Source organism: Cicer arietinum, chromosome 6 (genome assembly GCF_000331145.2).
Source record: "Cicer arietinum cultivar CDC Frontier isolate Library 1 chromosome 6, Cicar.CDCFrontier_v2.0, whole genome shotgun sequence".
NCBI classification, from domain to species: domain Eukaryota; kingdom Viridiplantae; phylum Streptophyta; class Magnoliopsida; order Fabales; family Fabaceae; genus Cicer; species Cicer arietinum.
In genome coordinates this window covers 34,717,597-34,742,586 of record NC_021165.2, presented here as the reverse complement: position 1 = coordinate 34,742,586, position 24,990 = coordinate 34,717,597, and the positions used below count along the sequence as shown (strand labels likewise).

The 24,990-nt window shown below is 31.1% G+C and overlaps 1 protein-coding gene and 1 pseudogene across 1 annotated transcript; both read right to left on the bottom strand.

Annotated features, from left to right (window-relative positions):
• Window positions 1-10,278: 10,278 nt before the first annotated feature.
• On the bottom strand, window positions 10,279-15,552 carry LOC101512195 (uncharacterized protein At2g37660, chloroplastic-like). The gene is made up of 7 exons (XM_004516432.3): window positions 15,388-15,552; window positions 13,069-13,340; window positions 12,931-12,967; window positions 12,463-12,560; window positions 12,219-12,280; window positions 11,115-11,238; window positions 10,279-10,609 (listed from the first exon to the last, which is right to left on the bottom strand). Exons 1-7 carry the CDS (start codon window positions 15,443-15,445, stop codon window positions 10,490-10,492), a joined length of 771 nt encoding a protein of 256 aa, XP_004516489.1. The 5' UTR covers window positions 15,446-15,552; the 3' UTR covers window positions 10,279-10,489.
• A 1,268-nt stretch (window positions 15,553-16,820) lies between these two features.
• On the bottom strand, window positions 16,821-23,950 carry LOC101491555 (uncharacterized; annotated as a pseudogene).
• Between the last annotated feature and the right edge of the window lie 1,040 nt (window positions 23,951-24,990).

Below are 24,990 nucleotides of genomic sequence, written 5' to 3'. Positions count from 1 at the left end.
TATTACATAAATAACAATCTATCAATAATTAAATTTATCAAAAAAATATATATAAGTTAATTATTAATAACTTAATAGTAATATTTCAAAATAAAATTCTTCATGCATTAATTTTTTAGTTTGAGTTGGATAAGTTAATGGGTCAACTTTAGTCTTTTAGTTTTAATTTAGTTGAGTTAATAAATAAATAAAAATTCAGAAAAAATCCAACTAAAGTTATTTTTTTATATAAAATAAAAAGCACTTTTTTTCATTTGACTCAGAAGGGTCAACCCACTCCGTGACCATCCTATTTTTTGGTGGTTAAATGGAATGTACTAACTTAAGTATGTGAGTTCGAAGATTCAATCTGCCATATCAAGAATAGTTGACAAAATAGATCGTTTCGATAGATTTTGATCCGATTTGTCACTCTTAGTTGTTATAAACTATAAACTAAAAAAGAAAAAAAACTATCAATAATTAAATTTATCAAAAAAATATATATAAGTTAATTATTAATAACTTAATAGTAATATTTCAAAATAAAATTCTTCATGCATTAATTTTTTAGTTTGAGTTGGATAAGTTAATGGGTCAACTTTAGTCTTTTAGTTTTAATTTAGTTGAGTTAATAAATAAATAAAAATTCAGAAAAAATCCAACTAAAGTTATTTTTTTATATAAAATAAAAAGCACTTTTTTTCATTTGACTCAGAAGGGTCAACCCACTCCGTGACCATCCTATTTTTTGGTGGTTAAATGGAATGTACTAACTTAAGTATGTGAGTTCGAAGATTCAATCTGCCATATCAAGAATAGTTGACAAAATAGATCGTTTCGATAGATTTTGATCCGATTTGTCACTCTTAGTAAAAAAAAAAAAAAAAAAAAAAAAAAAAAAAAAAAAAAAAAAAAAAAAAAAAAAAAAGAGTGAATTCCCTCATGTTGAAATACATTTTCTCTTCAAATCAATTTTTTCTCTTAATCAATTTTATTATTAGTGTAAAACTCTTTTGCATGCATGTTCATTGCACTTCTAGTGTTTGAAAATTACAAAATTTAACTAAAACGGTGATTTGATTGCTATATATGTTGGGTGAGAGGTCTCAACAAGAAAGAGTCGTACTTTGATTTTGTGTTAGGCTGCCGATTGTCTACAAGGATCAAAGGGTTGATAGAAAGCCAGCTAGAAACTGGTGGCTACTTTCTTGGGTGAAGAGTGTTCAACAAGAAAGAGTCGCACTGTGATTCTGTGATAGGTTGACGAGTATCTACAAGGATCAGAGGGTATTCAATAGGAAAGAGATCATTAAGATAGATAGGTTTCAGGGAGGAAACTGGACAATCTGTAATTGATTCTTTCTATTGAAGGAGAAGAAAATCTGAAATCCGATTGGATTTTCAGGACTGGACGTAGGTTGTTGTTGACAACCGAACCAGGATAAATCTCTGTGTTTTCTTCTCTAACTCTCTCTCTCTTTAATTTTCTATATTGCTAACTTTGCATGCCTCAAAATTTAAATTCCGCTGTGCACTTGATACTGATTAATTTGGTAACGAAAACTGATATATTTTCTGTTATTTCGAGGTCAAGATACCAACAATTGGTATCAGAGCTAACTTCTTGAGAGGTAAAACTTATAAGAAGATGGCCTCAACTGACGTTCTGGGAGAAGGCGCTTCGTTAGCACGACCACCAGCTTTCAACGGTACAGCCTACATGTACTGGAAGCAAAGAATGCTCATATTCCTGGAAGCAAGTGGCATAGATATCCTTGATGCTGTTGAAAACGGTCCGTACATTCCCAAGATTGCAGGAACTGACGACTCAATGATTATCAAGCCTAGAGCCGACTGGTCAGATGATGACAAGAAGAAGGTTGGTTTCAATGCGAAGGCTAAGAACATCATCACGTCCGCCCTATGTGCAGAAGAGTTCTTTAGAGTGTCCAATTGCAAGTCAGCAAAAGAGATGTGGGACATCCTTCAAGAAACGCACGAAGGTACTACTGATGTTAAGAGAGCTCGTGTGAATACGCTCATGCACGAATATGAATTATTTAGCATGAAGAAAGAAGAGTCAATCAGCGATTTGCAAACCAGATTCACACACATAGTCAACAACCTGCATGCACTAGGAAAAGATGTGGATAATGAACAGCAGATTGGAAAGATCATGAGATGTTTAACCAGAGAATGGCAGCCCAAAATTACCGCAATAGCTGAGTCTAAGGATCTAGCAAAGATAACGACAGCAACATTATTTGGTAAATTGAGGGAACATGAAATGGAATTACAACGACTGGATGAATCCGAAATGGAAAGCAGGAAAAAGAAAGGATTATGCTTGAAAGTACAAACCAAGCAATCTAAACCTGAATCCGATAGCTACTCAGATGGATCCAGCAGTGAAAAAGAAGAGACTGAAATCGAATCACTTGTCAAGAAATTTAAGAAGTTTCTGAAGAAGAAAGATAACAAATTCAGAAAACCATCCAGCTCTAAGACTAGTGACATCAAGACAGTTACATGCTACGAATGTGGTAAGATTGGTCACACAAAGTCGGAATGCTACAAACTGAAGAACAAGAATAGAGCTCACAAAGCCAAAAGAGCATATATTGCATGGAGTGACAACGATAACGATGAGTCCTCTGCCTCTTCGGATGAAGAAAAAGTGAATTTATGTCTCATGGCTCACACTAATTCAGAATCTGACAGTGAGGTTAGTTCGCAATTTAATCCAACATATGATGAGCTTCAAGAAGCTTTCAATGAATTGCATGATGATTATGTGAAATCCATAAAACAGTTGTTAAGCACAAAGAAAATGCTTGAACAAATGAATGTTGAACACAAAGAAATTGAAAATTTATGTGAACAACTGAAAAAGGATTCACAAGAAAAATCTGCAAAGTGCATTGAACTTGAAGATACTATTGCATCTTTAAAATCTGATTTATTAAATTTTGCAAATAGTAAAGATAAGCTGAATGTCATGCTTAGCAATCAAAGACATGTTTATGAAAAATCTGGTTTAGGATATACACCAAATATGCATGTCAAAAGAAAAAATAAAAACAGATCTGGTATTGGTTATATGCAAACCAGAAATGTCAAACATGGTCAAAAATCTTTTATTGCTAAGAATATGTATGATATCTTTACTAAGCCAAATCACCATTCATCCTTTGATGGCAAATGTCATTTCTGTTGTAGAAAGGGACATTTTGTGTCTAACTGCAAATTTAAAAAATTAGCCAATCAAGGATGGAAGCAAGTTTGGATAGCAAAAGAATCTGTGTTTAAGACTGACCCCCCAGGACCCAATCTGAATTGGGTACCTAGATCCAAAAATTAATTATGTTTTTGCAGGTGTACTTGACATCCACCAAGCAAGATTGATATTTGAAAGTGGATGCTCAAGACACGTGAAATGAGACAAGTATGAGAATCTTGTCTTTAACATTAAATGAAGATTAAATGAAGAAAGATTGGTCAACATAGTTGTGTTGATGACAGAGAAAAAGAGTCAATGGCAGTTAATCAGAAGTTTTGTTTGGGATTAAATCGATTGAGTAATCGATTTCGAGTTTGCTCTTTGTTTGTTTAAAGAATCGATTTGGGAATCGATTTGGTTAGCCCAGACTTCAGATTTTGTGGAAAATATTTTTGTAACAATCCCGAGCATCGATTTGGAAATCGATTGATTAAGTGTTCAGTATTTGACTTTTGGGACAATCGATTTGGACATCGATTAAGTAACACGGAAAATCGATTTGGGAATCGATTAGGAAAATGACCGTTGCGTACTTTTTTACTAGCCGTTGGACATCATTATTACACAATCGATTAAGGATTCGGTGTAACGGTAAACCAATCGATTGGGCACTCGATTGATAAGGGTAAAAGTATAAAAACGAACAGGTCTAAATCGATTTCTTCACTGTTTCAACCCAGATTTCTATATTTTCTTTCTCTGCTTCATCTTCTTCCTCTGTCTCTGCAACTGATATCTGCAACTATATCTGAACTCTATCTTCACTCATCTCCTCTATTTGCAACCATGGCCCGCGTGAAACAAACACAAGCCCATACTCCTTCACCTTCATCATCTTCAACCAGTGAAACTCCCTCACCGCCACCTACTGTGTCTAAAAGAATTCCGATTCCTACACACAAAATTCTTGCAAAGGACAAGGGCAAGGCTCCTGCTCCTATTCCAGAAAAGATCAAGAAAAGGAAGGAACCACCAAGTGAGAAGTTGTTGGCTGATGCTATGAAAGAAATTGCTCAGAAGAAAAAGAAACCGGTTACTTCACCCCTAGTTAAGAAAACTCCAGCACCTAAAGAGAAGGATGTGGAAGTTATCATTCCAGCAGAGTTTCTTAAACGGAAAATTCATGAAGGCAGAACCCTAGACTTTGGTTTCTTTGATACAGAAGGCTTCACATTCCAGAATCATCTGAGATTTCATGGTCTTGAAGGTTTTCTTTCATCTACTTTGGACAGCTATCCGAGATTGATACGAGAATTTTATGCAAATTTCAAGCTCACTGATGACGGGTTCAAAACTCAGGTTAAAGGTAAAAAGTTATCAATGTCTTTTGAAGACTTTGCTGAGTTGACAGGATTGCCATTTCATGGACAATCAATAGACGGCAGTTCTGATGCGGATGCAGCCGACGAAGGTTGGGAAGCATCGCTGGACAGGCACACTGCAGTGAAAGACATCATGGTTGATGGTTTTGTGGAAACCATCTCTTTGCCAATTGGTCAGATGAAGGTACAGCAACGCATGCTCATGTATACATTAACAAGAATGCTTGTACCTCGATCAGGAAATCATGCTGTTGTTCAGAAGCTTGATATTATATTATTATGGGGATTGTCCAAGGAACTTAAGATGAGTTGGACGTGGATTGTGCTAAGGCACATGTTAGAAGCTTCACACAGTAAGATCATGTTGCCTTATCCGCAGTTGGTTACAAAGGTTCTCAAGCACTTCAAGGTATCGTTGTTGAATGAAGAATCTGCAAAGACTACACTTATCTTCGGCGAAGCGATTGTGAATCAGATGAAACTGAAGAAAGTAGATAATGTTTGGATTAGACCAATGCCAAATGTTGAACCAACTCCTCCACAAGCATCTGAATCAGCAGCTGAGGCTCCTGCCTTTGTTTCAAAACTGATGGAATTTATGGCAGCTCAGATGGAACACAACGCCAAAATACTAGAGTCTAATGCAAGGATGGAAGCTACCTTGACATCTATCCAAACATCCCTGAAATCAGTTGTTCAGGATGTTGCTGCAATTCAAGCGCATCTAGGCCTCAAGCTATCTTTTGAAGACATAGCGCATATTGGTCGACAAGCAACTGAGGAACCACAGCCAGATCCTCTAGATCGGTCTGCGACTCACGGTGAGGAGACACCTGCTGAGGGTAATACAGCGGTCTCTACCTCTCCCCTGGATGATAGTGAGAACCAGCCCACTTTAGGAGATTAGATGGTCAAGTTTCTTATTTGTGTTGTCTTATTTTTGGTTGTCTTGCTGTTTTTGCTGTTTTATGTTTTATTAATATATATGTATGAGCAAATGTATTAATTGTTATCATATAAATACTGCCATACTACATCTGTTGCATATTTGTTTTGTTCTGATCTGATATACAAGTTATATGATTTCATTTCCTATGCTTATGTTCTTTAACATAGGGGGAGGAATTGTTTTCTGCCTTTTTGCCTTAATTGACAAAGGGGGAGAAAAATTATAACTTGATAACTTGATAATATGCTTGTTGTTGCATTATTAAGGGGGAGCATCTGATGTTGTTTGTTTTTGCTCTGATACTTAATAATGTAATGCTGATTTGATACATTTTGACACATGCTCTGATGATCTGTATTGGTACATATTTAATGCTATGAATTGGTTTCTTTGGTATGATTTTGAAATGGTTTGATATGCTCAAGTTACAATTGTATGAATTGTCAATTATGCCAAAAAGGGGGAGATTGTTGGATTTTGATCCTTTGATTCCTAATTTTGACATAATTAATAATTCAACAATGTTCATACAATGCATGATAAATCTAATATTTGAATTGAGCAAGATTTCAGGAACCATAATCAAACCCTACACACTTGGATCAAATTGCTTGGAACACAAGAAATCAACAAAAGTTGAATTCTGAATATGTAAATCGATTGGGAAATCGATTTCATAACAAGGGTGTAAGGAAATCTTAAGTGTTTGTGAATGTGCAATCGATTAGGCAATCGATTAGCTTAATTAAAAATGAAAACTGCACAAGTCAGTAGCCTCTGATTTGGAGAGTAATCGATTGGTAAATCGATTGAACATTTCACAAATCAAACCTGATGGTAACACATCGATTGGTAAATCGATTGGATGAGTCACAGTGGCACTCCAGTGCTGAGGAAATCGATTGGCAAATCGATTGACAAAGTATCATTTGAAAAATAACCTCACCTGTGACAAATACAATCGATTGGACAATCTATTGTTAACACTTTAATTTTGATAAAGTTTGGTTGCAATCGATTGGCAAATCGATTGAACTAAACACCAGGTAAAAACTTTTCAGGAACATGACACCAAAGCGATTGACAAGTCGATTGATATCAAATAGCTGAGCCACTGTTTTGAAAACAATCGATTGGCAAATCGATTGATATTAAAACTGAATCACTATTTTGAATCACATCGATTGACAAATCGATTGACATCAAAAACCTGAGCCACTGTTTTGAAAACAATCGATTGGCAAATCGATTGAAATAAACTTGTTGAAAACACAGTGAACTCTGAAGTTTGGCAAATCGATTGAGTAATCGATTGAAAATAGTTTTATTAAAACAGTTTCCCAGAAATCGCTTAGGCAATCGATTTATACAGGTCTGGACATGTTCTGCTGAAAAGTGTTGTTTTAAAGAATCGATTGGTAAATCGATTAGCTTGTATAGTTTCAAGATTAAAGAAAACCAAGATCGCGATAATCGATTGGCAAATCGATTTAGCTCATTTTATAACTTTACAAAATCGATTGGGAAATCGATTTCGTAGTTGGTTTTTCAGAAACTATATAAGATGTCTTTCAATCTTTATTCTCATAACTTCTAAGAACTTTTACATAACTTTTTCATAACTTTCATAATTTCTCTTATGCTCTCAAAAACGGTTCATGGCAACAAACTAACAACTTCATAATTGTGATTACAGATCTCAATACAGTTTGTTGACAATCTAAGAGAAATGATAATGTGCTCAAGAACAATCCATGAATATCCAGATTTGTGAGGAGCAACATTCATAAAGATTGAAGACCCTTTTGTTTTACGTCTTTTATTCTTTCTGTAATAAATCTTTGAACCAAAACGAACGTTGAAAATCCAGCTAGAAACTGGTGGCTACTTTCTTGGGTGAGAGGTCTCAACAAGAAAGAGTCGTACTTTGATTTTGTGTTAGGCTGCCGATTGTCTACAAGGATCAAAGGGTTGATAGAAAGCCAGCTAGAAACTGGTGGCTACTTTCTTGGGTGAAGAGTGTTCAACAAGAAAGAGTCGCACTGTGATTCTGTGATAGGTTGACGAGTATCTACAAGGATCAGAGGGTATTCAATAGGAAAGAGATCATTAAGATAGATAGGTTTCAGGGAGGAAACTGGACAATCTGTAATTGATTCTTTCTATTGAAGGAGAAGAAAATCTGAAATCCGATTGGATTTTCAGGACTGGACGTAGGTTGTTGTTGACAACCGAACCAGGATAAATCTCTGTGTTTTCTTCTCTAACTCTCTCTCTCTTTAATTTTCTATATTGCTAACTTTGCATGCCTCAAAATTTAAATTCCGCTGTGCACTTGATACTGATTAATTTGGTAAAGAAAACTGATATATTTTCTGTTATTTCGAGGTCAAGATACCAACAATATATTCAACGAGTTGAATTTTGAAAAAATATATTTTATTTTTTCTTGATTTTATTGAACAGACAAAACGAAAAGAACTATAAACTTTTAATTTAATAAAATAAACGTCTATCATTTTTATATTTTAAAAAGTTTTCAAATATTAATTTATAATTAGTTAACTGTAAATTTTGTTTGGCCAAGCTTTTATTTGAGTTTATCTTAATTAATGAAAAAGCTCAAATTAAGCTTTATTTGTCTATAAAATAACTCGTCTAACTTAGTTAAGGTTTACGGGATACAAGGTTAAGGGATAGACTTAGAAAATTTAAATAATTGAGATATTATATATCATTTTTTATTGTTGTTGTATGTAATATTATAATCTCTTAATTTATAAACACATTTTTAAATAATATTTTTTTAGTAGTTTATATGCCAAAATAACTAGCAAAAAAATAATAACTAAATTAATTAACTAAAAATGTATTTAGAGATTAGAATGACTAATAAAACACAGTTAAGTCTATTTTTGTAATTTTTATATAATTAAACTATTATAACAACACTCATACATTAAAAAATATATATAATTATTATAACATATGTCTTATTTTTCATTATATAATTTACATTTCTGTGTACTAAATACTTATAAGTATAAGCCATTGTCCAGACTAGTCACAATATGGATATGTCTTAGTCGGGTGGGTAATAAAGTAATTTCTGACTCAAACATTTATTAACAATTAACATTAACATTAGCTATATAAAAAAGTTAAGGTTTATTAATTTGTCAAACTCATTTGGTTAAGTTGAACTTGCATATAAGAATTTGTATTGATCTCCACAAAACACAATATTTCAAAAGGTGCTAAAAAGTAAGTAAAATGAAATACAACCTAAACAATCGATCCTATTGAATAAAGTATCATTTTGATCCTTAAATTAGCATTGTTTTCAATTAGACCTTTCATCTATTGAAAAATAATAATAAATAGTTTCTAAATTATTATTAATCTATTAATAATCTCACAATTGTTTTAAAGTATGTGAGATAATGATAGTTCAAAAACTAAATTAATGAATTAATAATAGTTTAGAAATTAAATTGATGTCTTAATAATAGTTTAAAGGTTAGGTATTACTACCTCTAATCCCATTTATAAGAGAAAATAATAAAGAACGTTGAAAATTTTACTTTATACTCCACAATTATACTGACACTCCTACAATTTATACAAATTATTTATTTTATCATATTTTTTTACTAAAAAGATTATTTCACCTCCACCATTTTCAATAGTGTTCTAAAAACTTAAACTGAATTTTCAGATATACAAATATATACTGAAAATTTAAATTAAGTTTTTCGGTAAAAAATAAAAAAAAAATTCTGGTTCGTAATTTTATTTAGTTTTTTTTCTTTGAAAAATTATGTTTTCTGAAAAACTTAAAATTAAATTTTTTAGAGTATAAATGTATTCTAAATTTTAAATTTCTTAAATTTTTTTTATTCTGATAAACTCAAATATTTTATCCATTTTTAACGATTTTTTTTTTTAAATTTAATATACCGAAATTTTTTTAAAACATTTTCGGACTTTAGTTTTACTTTTGTAAAGAACGGTGATTTTTAACATTTTTTTTATAAATAAATAAGAGTATAATAGGATTTTCACTTAAACGTTAAATATGAGTATCTGTGGGGGTGGACTTAAATTTTCAAAAACATTAAAACCAATAAACTCAGTCATTGTTTTAACTTTTTGATTATTTTTACACCCATAAACTTGTTGAATGTGTTCCAACACAAACCACTAGTCTACTACTTCGTAGACTCCCTAACATTATATGCATTGTGTTTTAGATGACAAATTTATAAATAAATAAAAAAACAATTTATACAATTATATAAACGATATACCAACCAAGCTGGTGTTCGAAAAGTTCATAGCATTTCCACATTCGATTCCTACAGTTGCCTATTTGAAAATCAGCCCAACCCTGTGTATAAGTTTTCAAAAAATGTCTTGCTACCAACCTAGAGATTATTTATATAAAATATAATAATATAAATTTAATATAAATTATCTCCGTGTAATTTTCATATAATACAATTTTTTAAGAAATAATTAATAATATAACACTTAATTATAATTTGTTTATACAACCGTGTATTTTTAATTATTAATTAAGAAACATAAAAAGCAAGTGACATATTTCAGAAATGAAGCACCAGAATGAAACAAAAGTTTTGGAGAACAAAAATAAAATTACCATATTTTGAGGGACTAAAAACAAATTTAATTCTACAAAACAAAATGAAACTTTATTTATATGAAAAGCACCAAACACGAAATTTTCTCAATGGCAACATTGACGTATATGATTTGCAATATATCTATCTTACTTATTTCTTGAGGCAAAGTAATTTGCTTCAGCACTAATGACTTTGGGTTTCAAACCAATTCTTATACAAAAATCATATTTATTTATTTATTTATTTCATTTATTTATTATTTATTAAGAAAATACAATAATCACTTAAACCATGACAACCACATTCAAAATCAAAAACGAGAAGTGATTTGGGAAAACAAAGCCTTGAAGTCCTTTGTTGGTGCACCTGCATCCTCAGGTTTTGATGCCAAGTCAAATGCCTTGAATTTAGTCTCCTCATAATTAAGTACCTGTTAGACACATAATGAAGAATTGTTAACAAGTCTCACTAAAACAATTCTCCCTCTAGAATGAAATATAAGTAAAGATAATATAAAAAAAGTTGATCTGTAGTTAAAAATTAAGACCAAGTACATATTTGATATTCTTTTTACTTATATTTCATTTCAGGGTAGTAGTATTTAAGATTGAATCGCCGTTTTGGTTTATAAAATTGTAAGCGTTGGCTAATTATATTTTAAAATTAATGAAATTCTAAAATGATCTCTAAAATTAAATTCCTTAATTATACTAGTCCTATTGGATTGCTCAATATAGTTCCTGATATTGGTCCAAGAGACCAATGTGATCGAAGGTTTTCGATTTCAGAAATTATTTTGAAATTGTGTTAATTTCAATAATCAAATTGCCTAACCACTACAATTCGATGATTAAATTTGTGATTCGCTCATGCGCTTTGGTATGTCTGGAAGCTGGTTTTATTTGTTAGCTACCCAAGTTCTATAAAAGATATACCTGAACGCAGACCTCTGCAACATCAGCTCTAGGTATAGTTTTGGTTTCAGTCTTGAGAAGTTCATCGTCCTTCCCTACAATGAATTCCCGAAGACCTCCATCTTTATCAAGCAAGCCACCAGGTCTGAATAACAATGAAGGTGAGAACATATAAGACATAATTGGGTCGAATTCTTCTTTGGTGTCATGTTAATAGCAACGAATAGACATCGACTCCCAATAAAGAGTAGAAAAGTTTGACTGGGACATACAATGCATTACAGACGTATGATCACAACACATTTATAAGAACGTCATATAAGCAACAAAGTACATTAACATTTGATAACAAGAGTGCTTTAAATATATATACATAAATATAATGAAGTACATTGAAGAAACCGCAGGCAATTATGTTACTCCATCCGTCCTATTTTGATTGTTACTTGGGGTTTTTACACACTGATTAAGAAAAGTTGTAACTAAATTAAAGTGTAATAAGTTCACAAAATTATCCTTGTTAGCCATTGAGTGTTAACCATTGCCATAAATGCTTAGTGAAGTATAATTGACTTGGAAGTGATGCCTATAGTATTAATTTTGCAGTAGAATTGGAATAAAATAATTAATGTTAAGTTGAAAATATAAAGTAATTTATTTTGGAAATAACTTCTTTTGCTAATGAAACAGAGGTAGTAAGTTTATCAATTGAAACAAGTTCTACCAAATACCCAATCCTGGTTCCTACAGATGCTTAAATTTCTGATATATACAAAGCACACAATAAAATATCTATATTCACCAAGTATCTACATAAAAGATAAAAATGTTTCGTTATACAATTATAAATATCAGCAGATATTTTCTTCTTTCCCCAGGGAATGACACCAAATATTCTGAAAGTTTGATAATTCAAACAATCAGATATCGAGTTAATATCATGGAGTATATTCAAACCAGTTTCTTGGTTCAGCTGAGGGTACTAAAAGCATTAATCACAAAAAAAATTCTAGTGTTTTTGACCCGTGCAATGCACAGGTGATCCATCCGGACTTGGAACTGTGAAAACAAAACTGAAAAGATAGTAGTTATATACTATTTTAACATGGACAGTAACTAGTGCACCTTATGATCGTGTATGGAACACCCGAATTGGCGAGATATTCTTCAGCTTTTCTTTTCCAAACCTGCAATAATATGAAACTACATTCTTTCTATCAAAAGATATAAATGAAAGGATAAAGGTGATGAAAAAAGATGCTATCTATTCTGCTTTGAAAAAAAATGTAAGATCTGTTCAAACAGAAAAGGAAGATGAAAATGCTATGAAATGAAGTGATTTAGAAGTATTGGAGAAAATATAACTCACCAATATATTTCCATTTCCCAAACTGTTCAAAGGATGGTTAGGGTTTGTTCCACCCATAGACCCAACCAACACAATATGCTTCACTCCTGCAGCCTTAGCTGTTCATAGACATAAAACAATTTTAATATCATAAGTATGAGTGAAATTATGACTTCGGTAGCAAGACTCTTTAAAGTTTACCAGAAATCTTAAGTTCAGGTCGAATATTGTTATATTTGGTATGATTTTTTTCGATTATGTTTCCTGGCAAAACATTTCAAAAGGGGTGGGAACCCAAGATTCCTAAGAAGATGGGAAACTTTAAGTAAAGTAGTAAACATTGTCTAACATTCCCAAGAGTATTCTACACATTCCATAAACATTTTACGCATTTCTAGGAATCATGACTCCCAAATATGAAAAGCAATACTCTGCATAACAAATGCTGCCTATGATTAATGGATAAAAAGCATGGTTTCTTAATCTTACCAGCATCAATTTGATTTTTCTGTCCAATCCAATCAACCTATCATATGAAAAAGTAGGTCAAATTTTAAGCTAAAAGAGAACAATATATTTAAAAATGTCCTTAGCATGCATTGGAAAAATGTAATAGCATATTAGCACCTGTTCAGGATATGCACCATCATCAAAATAAAACTCAGGCCTTCCACCTTTGGTTGGATCAAACCCAGGTTTCATTTGTGGGACTGCACTGCTGAGAATTATGAGAGCATCTATACCTTGTATTGCAGGAACGATACTTTCGGCATCTTTGATATCCCCAATGAAAATATCATCTGCACCGCCAATTTTCTGTTTGCTTTCTTCTGTTCTAACTAGACCTCTGGCGATATATTGGTCTCGCTTCTCTTTTAATTTTTTGTACACAATTTGTCCTGAAAAGTTAACCAACAAATCAAATTGAGAGTTCTCAATTTTCAATAAAAAGGAAAATACAACTCTCGTTCCGTATTTTGCATGAAACAGAGGTAACAAACTATAGTATTGTACAAGTAACTTGTATATCATACAATAACAAGAAAAAATGCATGAAATATGCAAACAATCTGCTAAAATATAGTAATCTGAAGTCCTGACATACAAATCTCATATGGAGAACTTCTCTTCAAATGCATAGTGCAAAAAAAGAGCAAAGACTGTTCAGAATATAATAAAATTTAACATTGGGATTAGGTAGTGCATATGAAAATTTGATTTATACTTTATTTACTTTCGGTCTGATGACATGACTGGCACATATATATGACTCATTGTCTCATTCAATCATTACAAAATACAACCAAGTTTTATTCTACTAGTAGATGTACAAGAATACAGAATCAAACAACATAATTGAGCTCTAATAAAAAGCAAAGTTTCAAATTTCACGTGAAGCATTAATACTTCATTTTCCCCCTCAATCTATTTTTAACTATCTCTCAGATCCATTTGTTCCTAATCATATATTATATTATGTGTCAAATCATCCGCCTAAGAAACCTCATATCGACTACACTTAGGCTTGTCAACAGAACGATTCGGCCAACAAACTTTCAAGTTGTCAATGATCAATATTCATTTGCAGGCTTGAGAAGGAGTATTGTAAATAATATTGGATCTGTAATAATTATTAGGAGAACAAAATCTGTAATTATGAGCATATATTTTCTTATTTATTGATTTGCATTTATTTAGGACTAGCCTATACATTCATATTAGAGCTTATACTTTCTACTAATACAATAATATTCGGATTCTATTATTTTCATATTATCACTATTAATATGTCAATAAAACCAACAACCTTTACTAGTCAAAACTAAGAAAACAATATAGGGTTTAGAAGATAAAATTCGTAGAATGGTGAATTTACTTACACATTTGTTAGTAAACCTTAAATATATCGAAATGGTACCCTACATCAATATCAAATCTAAATATTTGCAACCTTTTTCCATGTTGAAAATAAAATCAGTATAAAACAAAACCTTTCACATACATTTGTATCAACATTTGAAAGGTCAAGGCTGAATTTCACACAACTAACAAAATTTTCAATTTTTACTACAAGGAAGTTGATGCATTGATTAGTGTAAATTCCGTGTGACTAGGTGATCACAGATTTAGTCGTGAAATCAACTTCTTGCTAAATGTAAGAAAAGGTCACCTAAGACTTCAATGGATTTCCAATCGGTTTGAGAAAGGTTTGAAAAAAAGGGTCCACAAACATGATTGTTCCATGGTTTTTTATGTCACCGTGACTCTATCATCACAACCCAATTGCAGCAGCATCAACTAAATTAGTGTCACCATGACTATGACACTAACGCGATTGCAACTTAAAACCTTGGATTAGACCATTTCTACAACCTGCCATGACATTTTTTAATTTACTGATTAGCTTTGTCTATACCCATAGCCAGTTGGTAGTGTAATTATTAATACTAACCTCGGTAGCACCAACACCTTTGATTGATGACATGTCCCAGTAACCGATACCGATACAACACGACACGACGCCTTCATTTTATTATTTTCAATTAATTTATTTTCTCATACTATTACCGGTGTCGACTGTCAGTGTCATGTTGGTATCTATTATTCATAGATACTAACTTCTTAAACTATGAACATAGATTGTGTTCTGGTTGAACAGCCAGCTTTATTTGAGCAAATTCTCATTATTTTTAGGGTACTGAAAAAACCCTAAATTGACAATAAAGCCCAATTTAACAAAAATAATAATCAGGTTTACAAATTCTTATAACACAGATAAATCACCGAACCCCAATTTAAATAAACTCGTCAACTAACATGAAATTCTTACAATCAATAGCAGAACCCTAAAGCAGCATTTCAAATTCCAAAATTGATTTTTTTTTGGGTGTGAGAAAACGAGAATTGAAGAGAAACCCATGAAAGAATAGAGTAAAAAGAGAGTACCTGTGCGACCACCAGCTCCGGTAACGAGGACAGTAATTTGGGATGAAGAACCCGCCATGGATTATGAATAGAGAGAAAACAAGCAACTGTTACAGTGATAGATGACAAATGAAAGAAGCTTCTAGATGATGTCGTGAAGAAGAGAGTATTGTTGTTGTTGGTAGTTTGGGAACATTGGATTGAATATATAGCACCAATCCTTCCATGACATGTGTCGTTGTTCGACATGCCTCGATGACATGTCCGACACTTTAAACTTTCATTATTATATTAAATCAATTAATTTTGTAAATTACTAGTATATTACCGTGATATGTGCATCGTTTATATATTTTTATTTAATTAAGTATTTTTTATAATAAATAAAATAAAATAAATAAAGTTAATTATCTGAAGTCGACAATTATCAAATGAATATATTAGTTGTATTTAAAATTATTAATATGACAATAAATTAATTATGATGTGGTTGTGGTTGTGAAAGTTAAAATTTTATAAAGATTTATTAGCGATAGTATTATAGTTGCTATGGAGTATCCCAAATAATATTGATTCGTAGAAAATAATTTTTTAAGAAAATGGACATGCAAGTTACAATGAAACCATTGTAATAATAGAATTTGAATGCTATTGATTAAAGACATATAATAATAAATCATAGTTTACTAAAATATGTTGTACATGTAGAGAAGTCTATAGTAGAAATGTCATCCATACATTATCAATCGTTGTAGGTTGGATATTGATGCTAAATTAGTAATGTATCATCAATAACTTTTGTAATGTCGAAAGACAACTTCATTTCTGGTATTTTTTCGCATCAAATGTCATAATCTACACCAAAGCCCTGTAACATAATCTGCATCAAGGGTAACATAATATGCATGTTAATTAATATGATCTTATGATGTAATTTCAATTGTATTTTAATTGTTTGATAAGATAATAGAATGTGAGAAATAGAGTTAACAACATAGTTTAACTTTTAATGGTTGGACTAAATTCTCTATAGTATAATTTTTCTATAACATGTTCAATGTTAGTTGACGATCCATCTCAGCAAAATAATAATAATTAAAAATTGTCTTTCTATTGCAAAAATCGACAAAAAAAAAAAAAAAAAGAATCCAAATTGCTAATTGTATTCTTTACTATAAAACTAAGCACAATTGTTAAATTAGATTTATGTATATTATGGTAAAGCATTAATGTGGCATATTCATGATGGAATACTCAATAGATTAGTCTAAAGTACAATATTGAATTACAAAATAATTGAGCAACACCTTTTAATTAATTGAAAAGTTGATTAAGTGAGTGATTATCTAAATTTATATGTTATGTTGATCATTTAGATGCTTTCAATATCTATAGTTGTATATTTTTTTTAAGTCTGCATATGGAATAATTAAAGAAAATAATATACTTACAAATCAAAGAGATTGAAAAACCTCTTTGTATACATCATTGTTTGTTGTATATGATGCTTGCTTATATTTGTCATGTATTAAGATCTTCAACCAATTATTGCTTTTAACTCTTGAAATAACTACATATAACTGACCATGACTAAAGACTGGCTTTGGCATGTATATCCCAACGTAGTCCAATGATTGTCCTTGTGATTTGTTGATTGTCATACCATAGGAAACAACTATGGGAAATTGTCTCCTAATTAGCTTGAAAGGTCAAGGTGATTGAGAAGGTGACATAGACATTCGTGGGATATATATTAAATTCCCAATATTTTTTCCTGAAATTATCTTTGCTTCAAGCACATGATTTGCAAGCCTTGTAACAATAAGTCTTGTTCCATTATACAAACCTTCAGATTGATCAAGATTTCGCAAAAGCATGATTGGAGTTCCAACTTTTAGTTTTATTTTGTGGTTTGGAAGGCCTGAGGTAGTTAATGTGCTAAAAAATTCAGGTGTAAGGATATCAAAAGATTCGTTTCCATGACTTCTGAACAATCAACATAATCTGAACTTAAATACTCATTTTCTTCTCCTATAATTAGTGCAATCAAGCAATGATATTAATTGGATATACACATAATTCAATAACTATAATTATATAAATAAAGGTTTAATAACAATAATAATAACAATAACAATAATAATAATAATAATAATAATAATAATAATAATAATAATAATAATAATAATAATAATAATACCTGGTATTAAACTCATCGCATATTCATTTATCAAATCAACAATCTATATTGTTGATGCCAAAATTGCTCTACATTGCAAAAAATCTTCATTCTTGTAATTTTGGATTAAATTTGGATATGTGCTCTGAACAATTGCTTGAAGTGGATCATTGAAGTTAGTGATTGTCAACTCTGGTGGTATTTGGATCTCTACATGACCGTCATTAGGCTATGAAAGCTTCTCATCTCCTAATTTTAAGATCCATTCTTAAAATTGTTTAAGTTCATCCATATTTTCTCTTTGCATTGCTGGCAATAAACACATGTTTTTTGTGAGTCTTAACACTTGACAATGATCCCAAATATATGAAGAGTTAATTGTTGCGTTAACAATATTTGATCGGCTTCCTCTTAGGATAATCGATAAAATTTGCCTAAAATCTCCACCAAATACTACAACCTTGCCTCCAAAGATAGTATTTTTGAACTTAGTTTCACTCATGATATCTTTCAATGTTTTATCAAGTGCCTCAAAACAAAACTTATGAGCCATAGGCGCTTCATCTCATATGATTAATTGGGTTGCCTTCAGTAATTCTGCATGATCACTACATTTATTTATATTACATGGAGACGACTCTAGTGTAGGAACAAGAATTTTAAACTTTGAATGTGTTGTTCTCCCACCTGGTAGCAATAGTAATGTTATTCCACTTGAGGCCACTGTCAACACAATTTGCTTTCGTGAAGGTGTTTTTGAAGTCAACGTTCGCCACATAAATATTTTTCTTGTGCCACCGTATCCGTAAAGAAAAAATACTCCCCCCTTTTGCTCCTCCACAACTTTCATGGTTTTAAGGAAGATGACAATTTGTTCATCTATTTTTAACCAATATAATGAAAATTAAAACTATTGAATAAAAATCATATTCAAATTTATTTGAAAACAATTGTCAACTAACCTGTAAGTGTTGCGTACAAAGTTTGAAACTCTTGAAATTGTTCTGCTACATTGTAGTTACGTTCTTCATAAATGAGTCTATTCCCCAATTGTGTCATCACATATCCTTTTGGATATGGCATTGACTTGTATTCCTTTAAGCTTTTTCTGTTATCTTGCAAATGTTTCTCAATTTGCACGAGGGTTAAATTTTGAATCTCCTCATCATTTAGCATCAAATCTAATGATATAGAAATTTTTAATTCTATTGTAGATGGAGTAATAGCATGAGATCTATTATATCTTGATATCGATAAAACTAATTAAATTTGGTATGACGATGTGTATATATTTTTTGTTTGGAAAGAATTGGGAATAGTAAATTATTTGGTAAGGTAACATATAAAAACAAATGAATGAATTCAATAAAAAAAACCATTTAGTTTGTGCAGCAAATCAAATTATTTTGTAAGGTAACATATAAAAACAAATGAATGAATTCAATAAAAAAAAAACCATTTAGTTTGTGCAGCAAATCAAATATGTTTCTAGTATGATAACTTAAAGATATTATTCCTAATATAGTTTAGTATCAACAAACAACAATTGACCACTATTGTAGTTGGAGTAATATTATCATAATAAAATATAGTAATTGGATAATTAATTATATACTTTTGTTGTTTGAGATCCTTCTTTGCTCATATAAAATTCCATCTGCTAACCAATGCCAACATTTATTCCACACATGAGTTGGTCGATTCGTAGTACTTGCCAAGAGCATGGTGACAAAAAATTTCCGCAAGAAATATCCAGATCCCCATTATGTGCCTCTTTGATAGCTTCAATGTATTCTTTATCATCTCCAAGCAACCCCATTGCAAAACGTACATCTTGAAAGCTATCATAAATAAAATTAGAAAATGTCTTTATTTCTTCATAACTTTGTGGGCCTTTGACATGAGTGAGCATCATTTTCAAATAATATAACTCTCATGTATATGGTGGAACCCATATAAGTCTTCCAATCGTATACCCTTTAGTCTGTGGTTTCCAAAATCTTTTTCTTTTAACATATACAAACTTGGACACAAATTTGCTATATGTTAATTCTCTAGCTTGAGGATATACCTTATTTGCTTCCATCCATAAGGTGAACTAAGATTCTCCAACACGCTTCACTGGGGTGAGACATATCTACAATCAAGATATTGTTTAATCTCATCACTTCTGGTTCTCCGGACGATGATTCATTTGGCACTATCGTTGCAATTATTCTATCACAACCTTTGTTGATGTACTTAAATAAGTACTTGATTGATGTACTTTGATTACACCATTCCATGTTGATGTGAGCTTGATACTTACGAAACAAACCTTGGTTGTATGGGACAACAAACCGATTATCTAGATGGATGCCATTCTTCTCAACTGTTCATGTATTATGACTTCTTCTATACACTGGAAATCTATCTTGATCAACAAATTGTTCTATCTTGGTACTTTTTGGGAAAAAAAACTTTGTACATTTTCTATCTTTTGTGCACGATGCTTTTTGGTTTGATAAATCACATGGCCCATGTATCATGTGTGATTTGACCAAATTGTACAATTCTGGATCACCAATATGGTCCGGAATTTCAGCTGAAATTATTTTGTCAATATCATCTGGTGTTGGGTATTTTGTTGATGGATGAAGGAATATCAAGATATGGGCATGTGGCAAACCTCGCTTTTGAAATTCAATAGTGTACATATCTACAAAGGTAAATTTTCCATTTATCACATGATGAGCATATAAGTTTACAACATATAAACTATTTATAAATATTAAGAAGAATACTTACATGCAAGTATTTTGCCAAGAACTTGTTTCTTTGTCAAATCTGCTAGTAGCTCATCAAACTTCATTTTAAATATCCTTGCAATTATGTCTGAACGACCAGTAACTTTTAAATGATTTGATGCCAACAATCGTTGGACTTCTGGTCAATTAGGATTACATGTAAATGAAATAAAAAGGTCAGGAAATCCAACATAGCTACAAATAGCCATATCGTCAAAGTATAAGTTCTCCATGTAACGACGACTACCGACATATGTTGCTGGTAACACAACTCTCTTACCCCTATTTGAACCTTGAACTTGGCTGTTTCCCTGTTTATCATTCAAATTGTGATATTTTTCAACTCGCAATTTTGATTGGTTGTTTCTCAACCACTTGGGGTTTTGTCCCTCCATCATTGTGAATCCATCAACCAAGAACTGTTGGAGTAATCTTCTTGATCTCATTATTGTTTGTGTTTCATGATCTCTTGACATAATTCTATATGCAAGCCATTCTCGTATTGTAAGTCGATTCCACTTAGCACTCTTGGTTCCCACTGTCTCTCTATGAGCAATTTTTTGGTCTATAACCATCTTCACCATAAGGGAATAACAAAGGATATTGATATGCTAAATAACTATTGAACTCGTCAATCTTTTTTAGTTTACCACTTTGTGTCTCCATTATAATATCTCTTTTTGAACCTGTATCCACATCACCAACTATTAGTGCAACCACTTCAGACACATTTGGTTGGTTATAAAATCTTCCATCAGATGATCTTTCAGAAATCAAGTGTAGTTTCAAATCATGCACTTGATTATCTTGCAACCGTACTCTTGCCATTTTAAATGATTGAGCATGTATGTTGTATTGGTAAAGCATGTTACTAAGCTCTTGAACTGTCTGTTGATCAATATTGTTGTTCCTATATATTCATAATTTATAATATGAAATTGTTAGTGCTTACTAAGATAGTATTGAAAAATGTGATAGGACACACGTAATTATTTTTAAGACATATGATTTAGAAATCCCTAATATATTGATATTTTAGATTAAAAAAAATTATAAATTAGCATGACATTTCTGTCTCTCTCTCTCTCTCTATCTATATATATATATATATATATATATATTAATGAATGTCTGATAGCTATATGAAATTGTATACTCAATTTTGTGTTTATTTATTGTTATAGAAGCTTACTGAACATAATACAATTGATAAAATGTATATTAAAAATGCTAACATAATACTTACAGATAATAAGTTTACCTGAATCCTTGGATTCTGTTTTGGATCTCATTTTCAGTATCATAAATATATAGTTGTGCAAACTTGGGTGTTTGACCAGATAGTGGTAATAAAGTGCCTATCCTGTGACATGTTTGACCTTGTATTCTCATATTTGGTGGTCCTCGTCTAATGTTAAACCTATTGTGCAACTTTGCTGCTAGAGAGGTGAATGCAAACATCATATTATACATCCTAATATGTTGTTGGAAGTTTTTGAAGAAGTAGTGGTGTCTTTAGTAGGGGAAGTTGCACTTTTCCATTGCCACAACACATGGCAAAATTTTGGATTTGCATAATGAGAACTTTTGTTCATTCGTTCTTGGTACCACATGTTTGCTCCACAATAATTGCATTTAATCATGGCATTGCCAAGATCAGAATATACTAAAATAAATCAACATCAAGTAATTTAATATTAACAACTTCCTAACATATTAAATTATAACCTTAAAGTGCATAAATAGACCTTGTCTATTGGCAGATTCTTCAAATGTGTTATTTTTGAGGAAAACTTCATCTTCATCAGTATTACTATTTGCGACATCATTGCATTCATGCTCAGACATGTATTCATGTTCATCAACTGCATCTATTAAGGGAATCATTTTAGTTTGTTCATTTGCATTTAGTTTGTACATGATTTTCAAAAGATAAATCACATATTTGGCTAATATGGTCTGTACCTTCATTATCATCGAATTCAGGATCCGAGACATGTAAGTCATCATCGCTATTGTCATTTTCATACGTTTGTGTGTTTATTGGGAGCACTTTTGGGTATGCTTTTGATGTTGAACATGAACATGAATCATCATTTTGAAATTTTTTGAAAAGATTAGCCCCCAAAGCATGTAGCCCAGACAATTGCTTTCCCTTTGTCCGATGGCAGAAATTTGAATGTGGTTGACTTTGTATAACACTCCCCCTTTGTATTTATGTTTGAGGTGCAACTCTAATTAAAATAAGATATTGAACTTTTGTTGTTAATACATAATGTAATATCAGAAAAATGAGTTATTTGATGATGATGTATAACATTTAATTCAGAATTGGGATTTGACATAGTAAAGAGACAATCAAATTTCATCCTCTTCTTTTGTCCAATATAGTTTTCCTTTTATGTCTTGATTTTGTAGCTCTCATTTTTCTAACAATAGTGTAATCATCCATATTATCTTTTATGATTTCCTGCATGATGTAGATATAAAATTAAAAAAAGGTTAGACTATTACACAACATGATTATAAACATTGTAGTAGTAATAATTTAAAAAAAGAATAAATAAATTTATCCCTTTAATCTACATTTCATTCGATTGGGTAAAAAAATTATTGTTGCATGTTAAATTTTATTTTTCATGATGGAGGTTAATTTTTGTTTCATGATGTAGGTAGTTATTGTTTCATGATGGAGGTTAATTTTTTTTCATGTTAAATATAAAGTTTTATTTATATCATATTGATAAGCAATATTATATGTTTTAATCTTACCAAAAACTACATGAAATTGCTAAACTAATTTAGGAACAATAAATATTTGATATTGCTTAACCAAAAACTTTATCAATATTTCACAAAAGTCATAATTGCCATTAAACTGTATATTTTCAAACCATATTGATTTTGAGGACTGTACTGTACTAAATTGCCATTATTGATTGATATTAATTATTGAAAAAAATAAAATATGACTTGATTTTCTATAAGATAAACGAACCAGATTGGTTCATAAAATAAAATGTAATATATTATTTATAAAGTATGAAAATTTGAGTTATTTTATAGCCTAATTTTGTAACTTATGTTGTATTATGCAAAAAAAAAAAAAAAATACTATTATTTAAGAGAGTAATCAATTTGCTCTTCAGTCATATATAATTTTTTAAATATAGAGATATAAGGATAATCACTGAGTTTATATTTTTTCAATAGACAACATATCAACATTTTTCATATTACTGTTCCTAAAGACATTAATCAATTAAACATCCCTCCTATAATAATAACATTGAACCAAAAAGTGTACTTGTGTTTAGTGTTTACAACAATACATGATTTGGGAATATATATCACATGACTCACACACCAAAATATAATTAGACCTTAGGATTACAACATATAATAATAGTTTTTAACATAATTGATGACATCATCTACTGTCAAGCATATAATTTCATTGTAGTTCCTATTCACATTTGATATTCTTGAGTGATTTTGCTGATGGTAGTTGGACACTTGCAATTGCATCGTTACTCTCATTATCTTGTTGGTCGTCAGTTGGAGGCGTTTTAGCTGGTGTAGCTGACTGAACATTTTCAATATCGTTTTCACCAGTCATTGATAATGATTGCTACATATTTCATAAAGTTTGTAGGAATTAATTAGATTATTGTCATAAAGATTTATGAAATTAGAATGTATTTATCAAAATGATGCACTTATACAGAGTCATGTAGATATACTTACAGTGTCAAATAATATTTCTTTACTAAGAAGTTCACGACTCGGTTCTCCTTTAGATGTGTTCTGAAAATGGACTTCTATTAATTTAAGTTGTGCAGTTTTTAATATATATTATTTATTACAATTAGAAGATACAATAAGGCAATATGTGGTTTGAATACCTCTTCAATTTGAAATTGTTACATAATTGCATCCATAAGTGCAATGACTTATTAACATAACACTATTTTGAAGATGGTTGTAGACGAAAAGCTAGAGTGGTCCCCATTATGTCTTGAAGTTCTGATGGATATATCCTTATGTCAGTATCACCAGCCTTTAACATGTTTCAAGTAAACAAGTTATTTCATATTATGTGGTAAACAGTAAATATCCAAACTATGAATCTACTTGGACTAAGCACTACATACATTCCTCAATCATATTCTTCCTCATTTGAAGTGCTGAAATTCCAAGTAGTGAAGTACAATCCTGGTCCCACATAAGGAGGTTACAAAAGCAATTATTGTGAACTACTCTTATGAGCTATTTGCTTTTAGTTTGGGAACAAATTCATATCCTTATATGACAGTTAAGAGAAAACATTTCATATAGTAACACTAACCCTTAATAATATACAAATTGTTTCTACTTTATTTCATATGCCTATAAGTTAGAAAATTTTAACCATTTAGTTTAACTTTGATTGGACAATATATTTTGAATTATGAAGAACAAATGAAATTACATACTTCTAAAATATAAAAAACACCATCTATTAAAGTTTAATGTACCTTGGAATTGGTTCGTCAACCTGAACACCACATTTACATTGATAATTTGTAATCCCTTCTTTAGCTTTGATTGTGCAATTAATGCAACAAAGATAAAACCAACCGAATTTGTCTGGAACAACCTTTGACAGATTTGCCACAG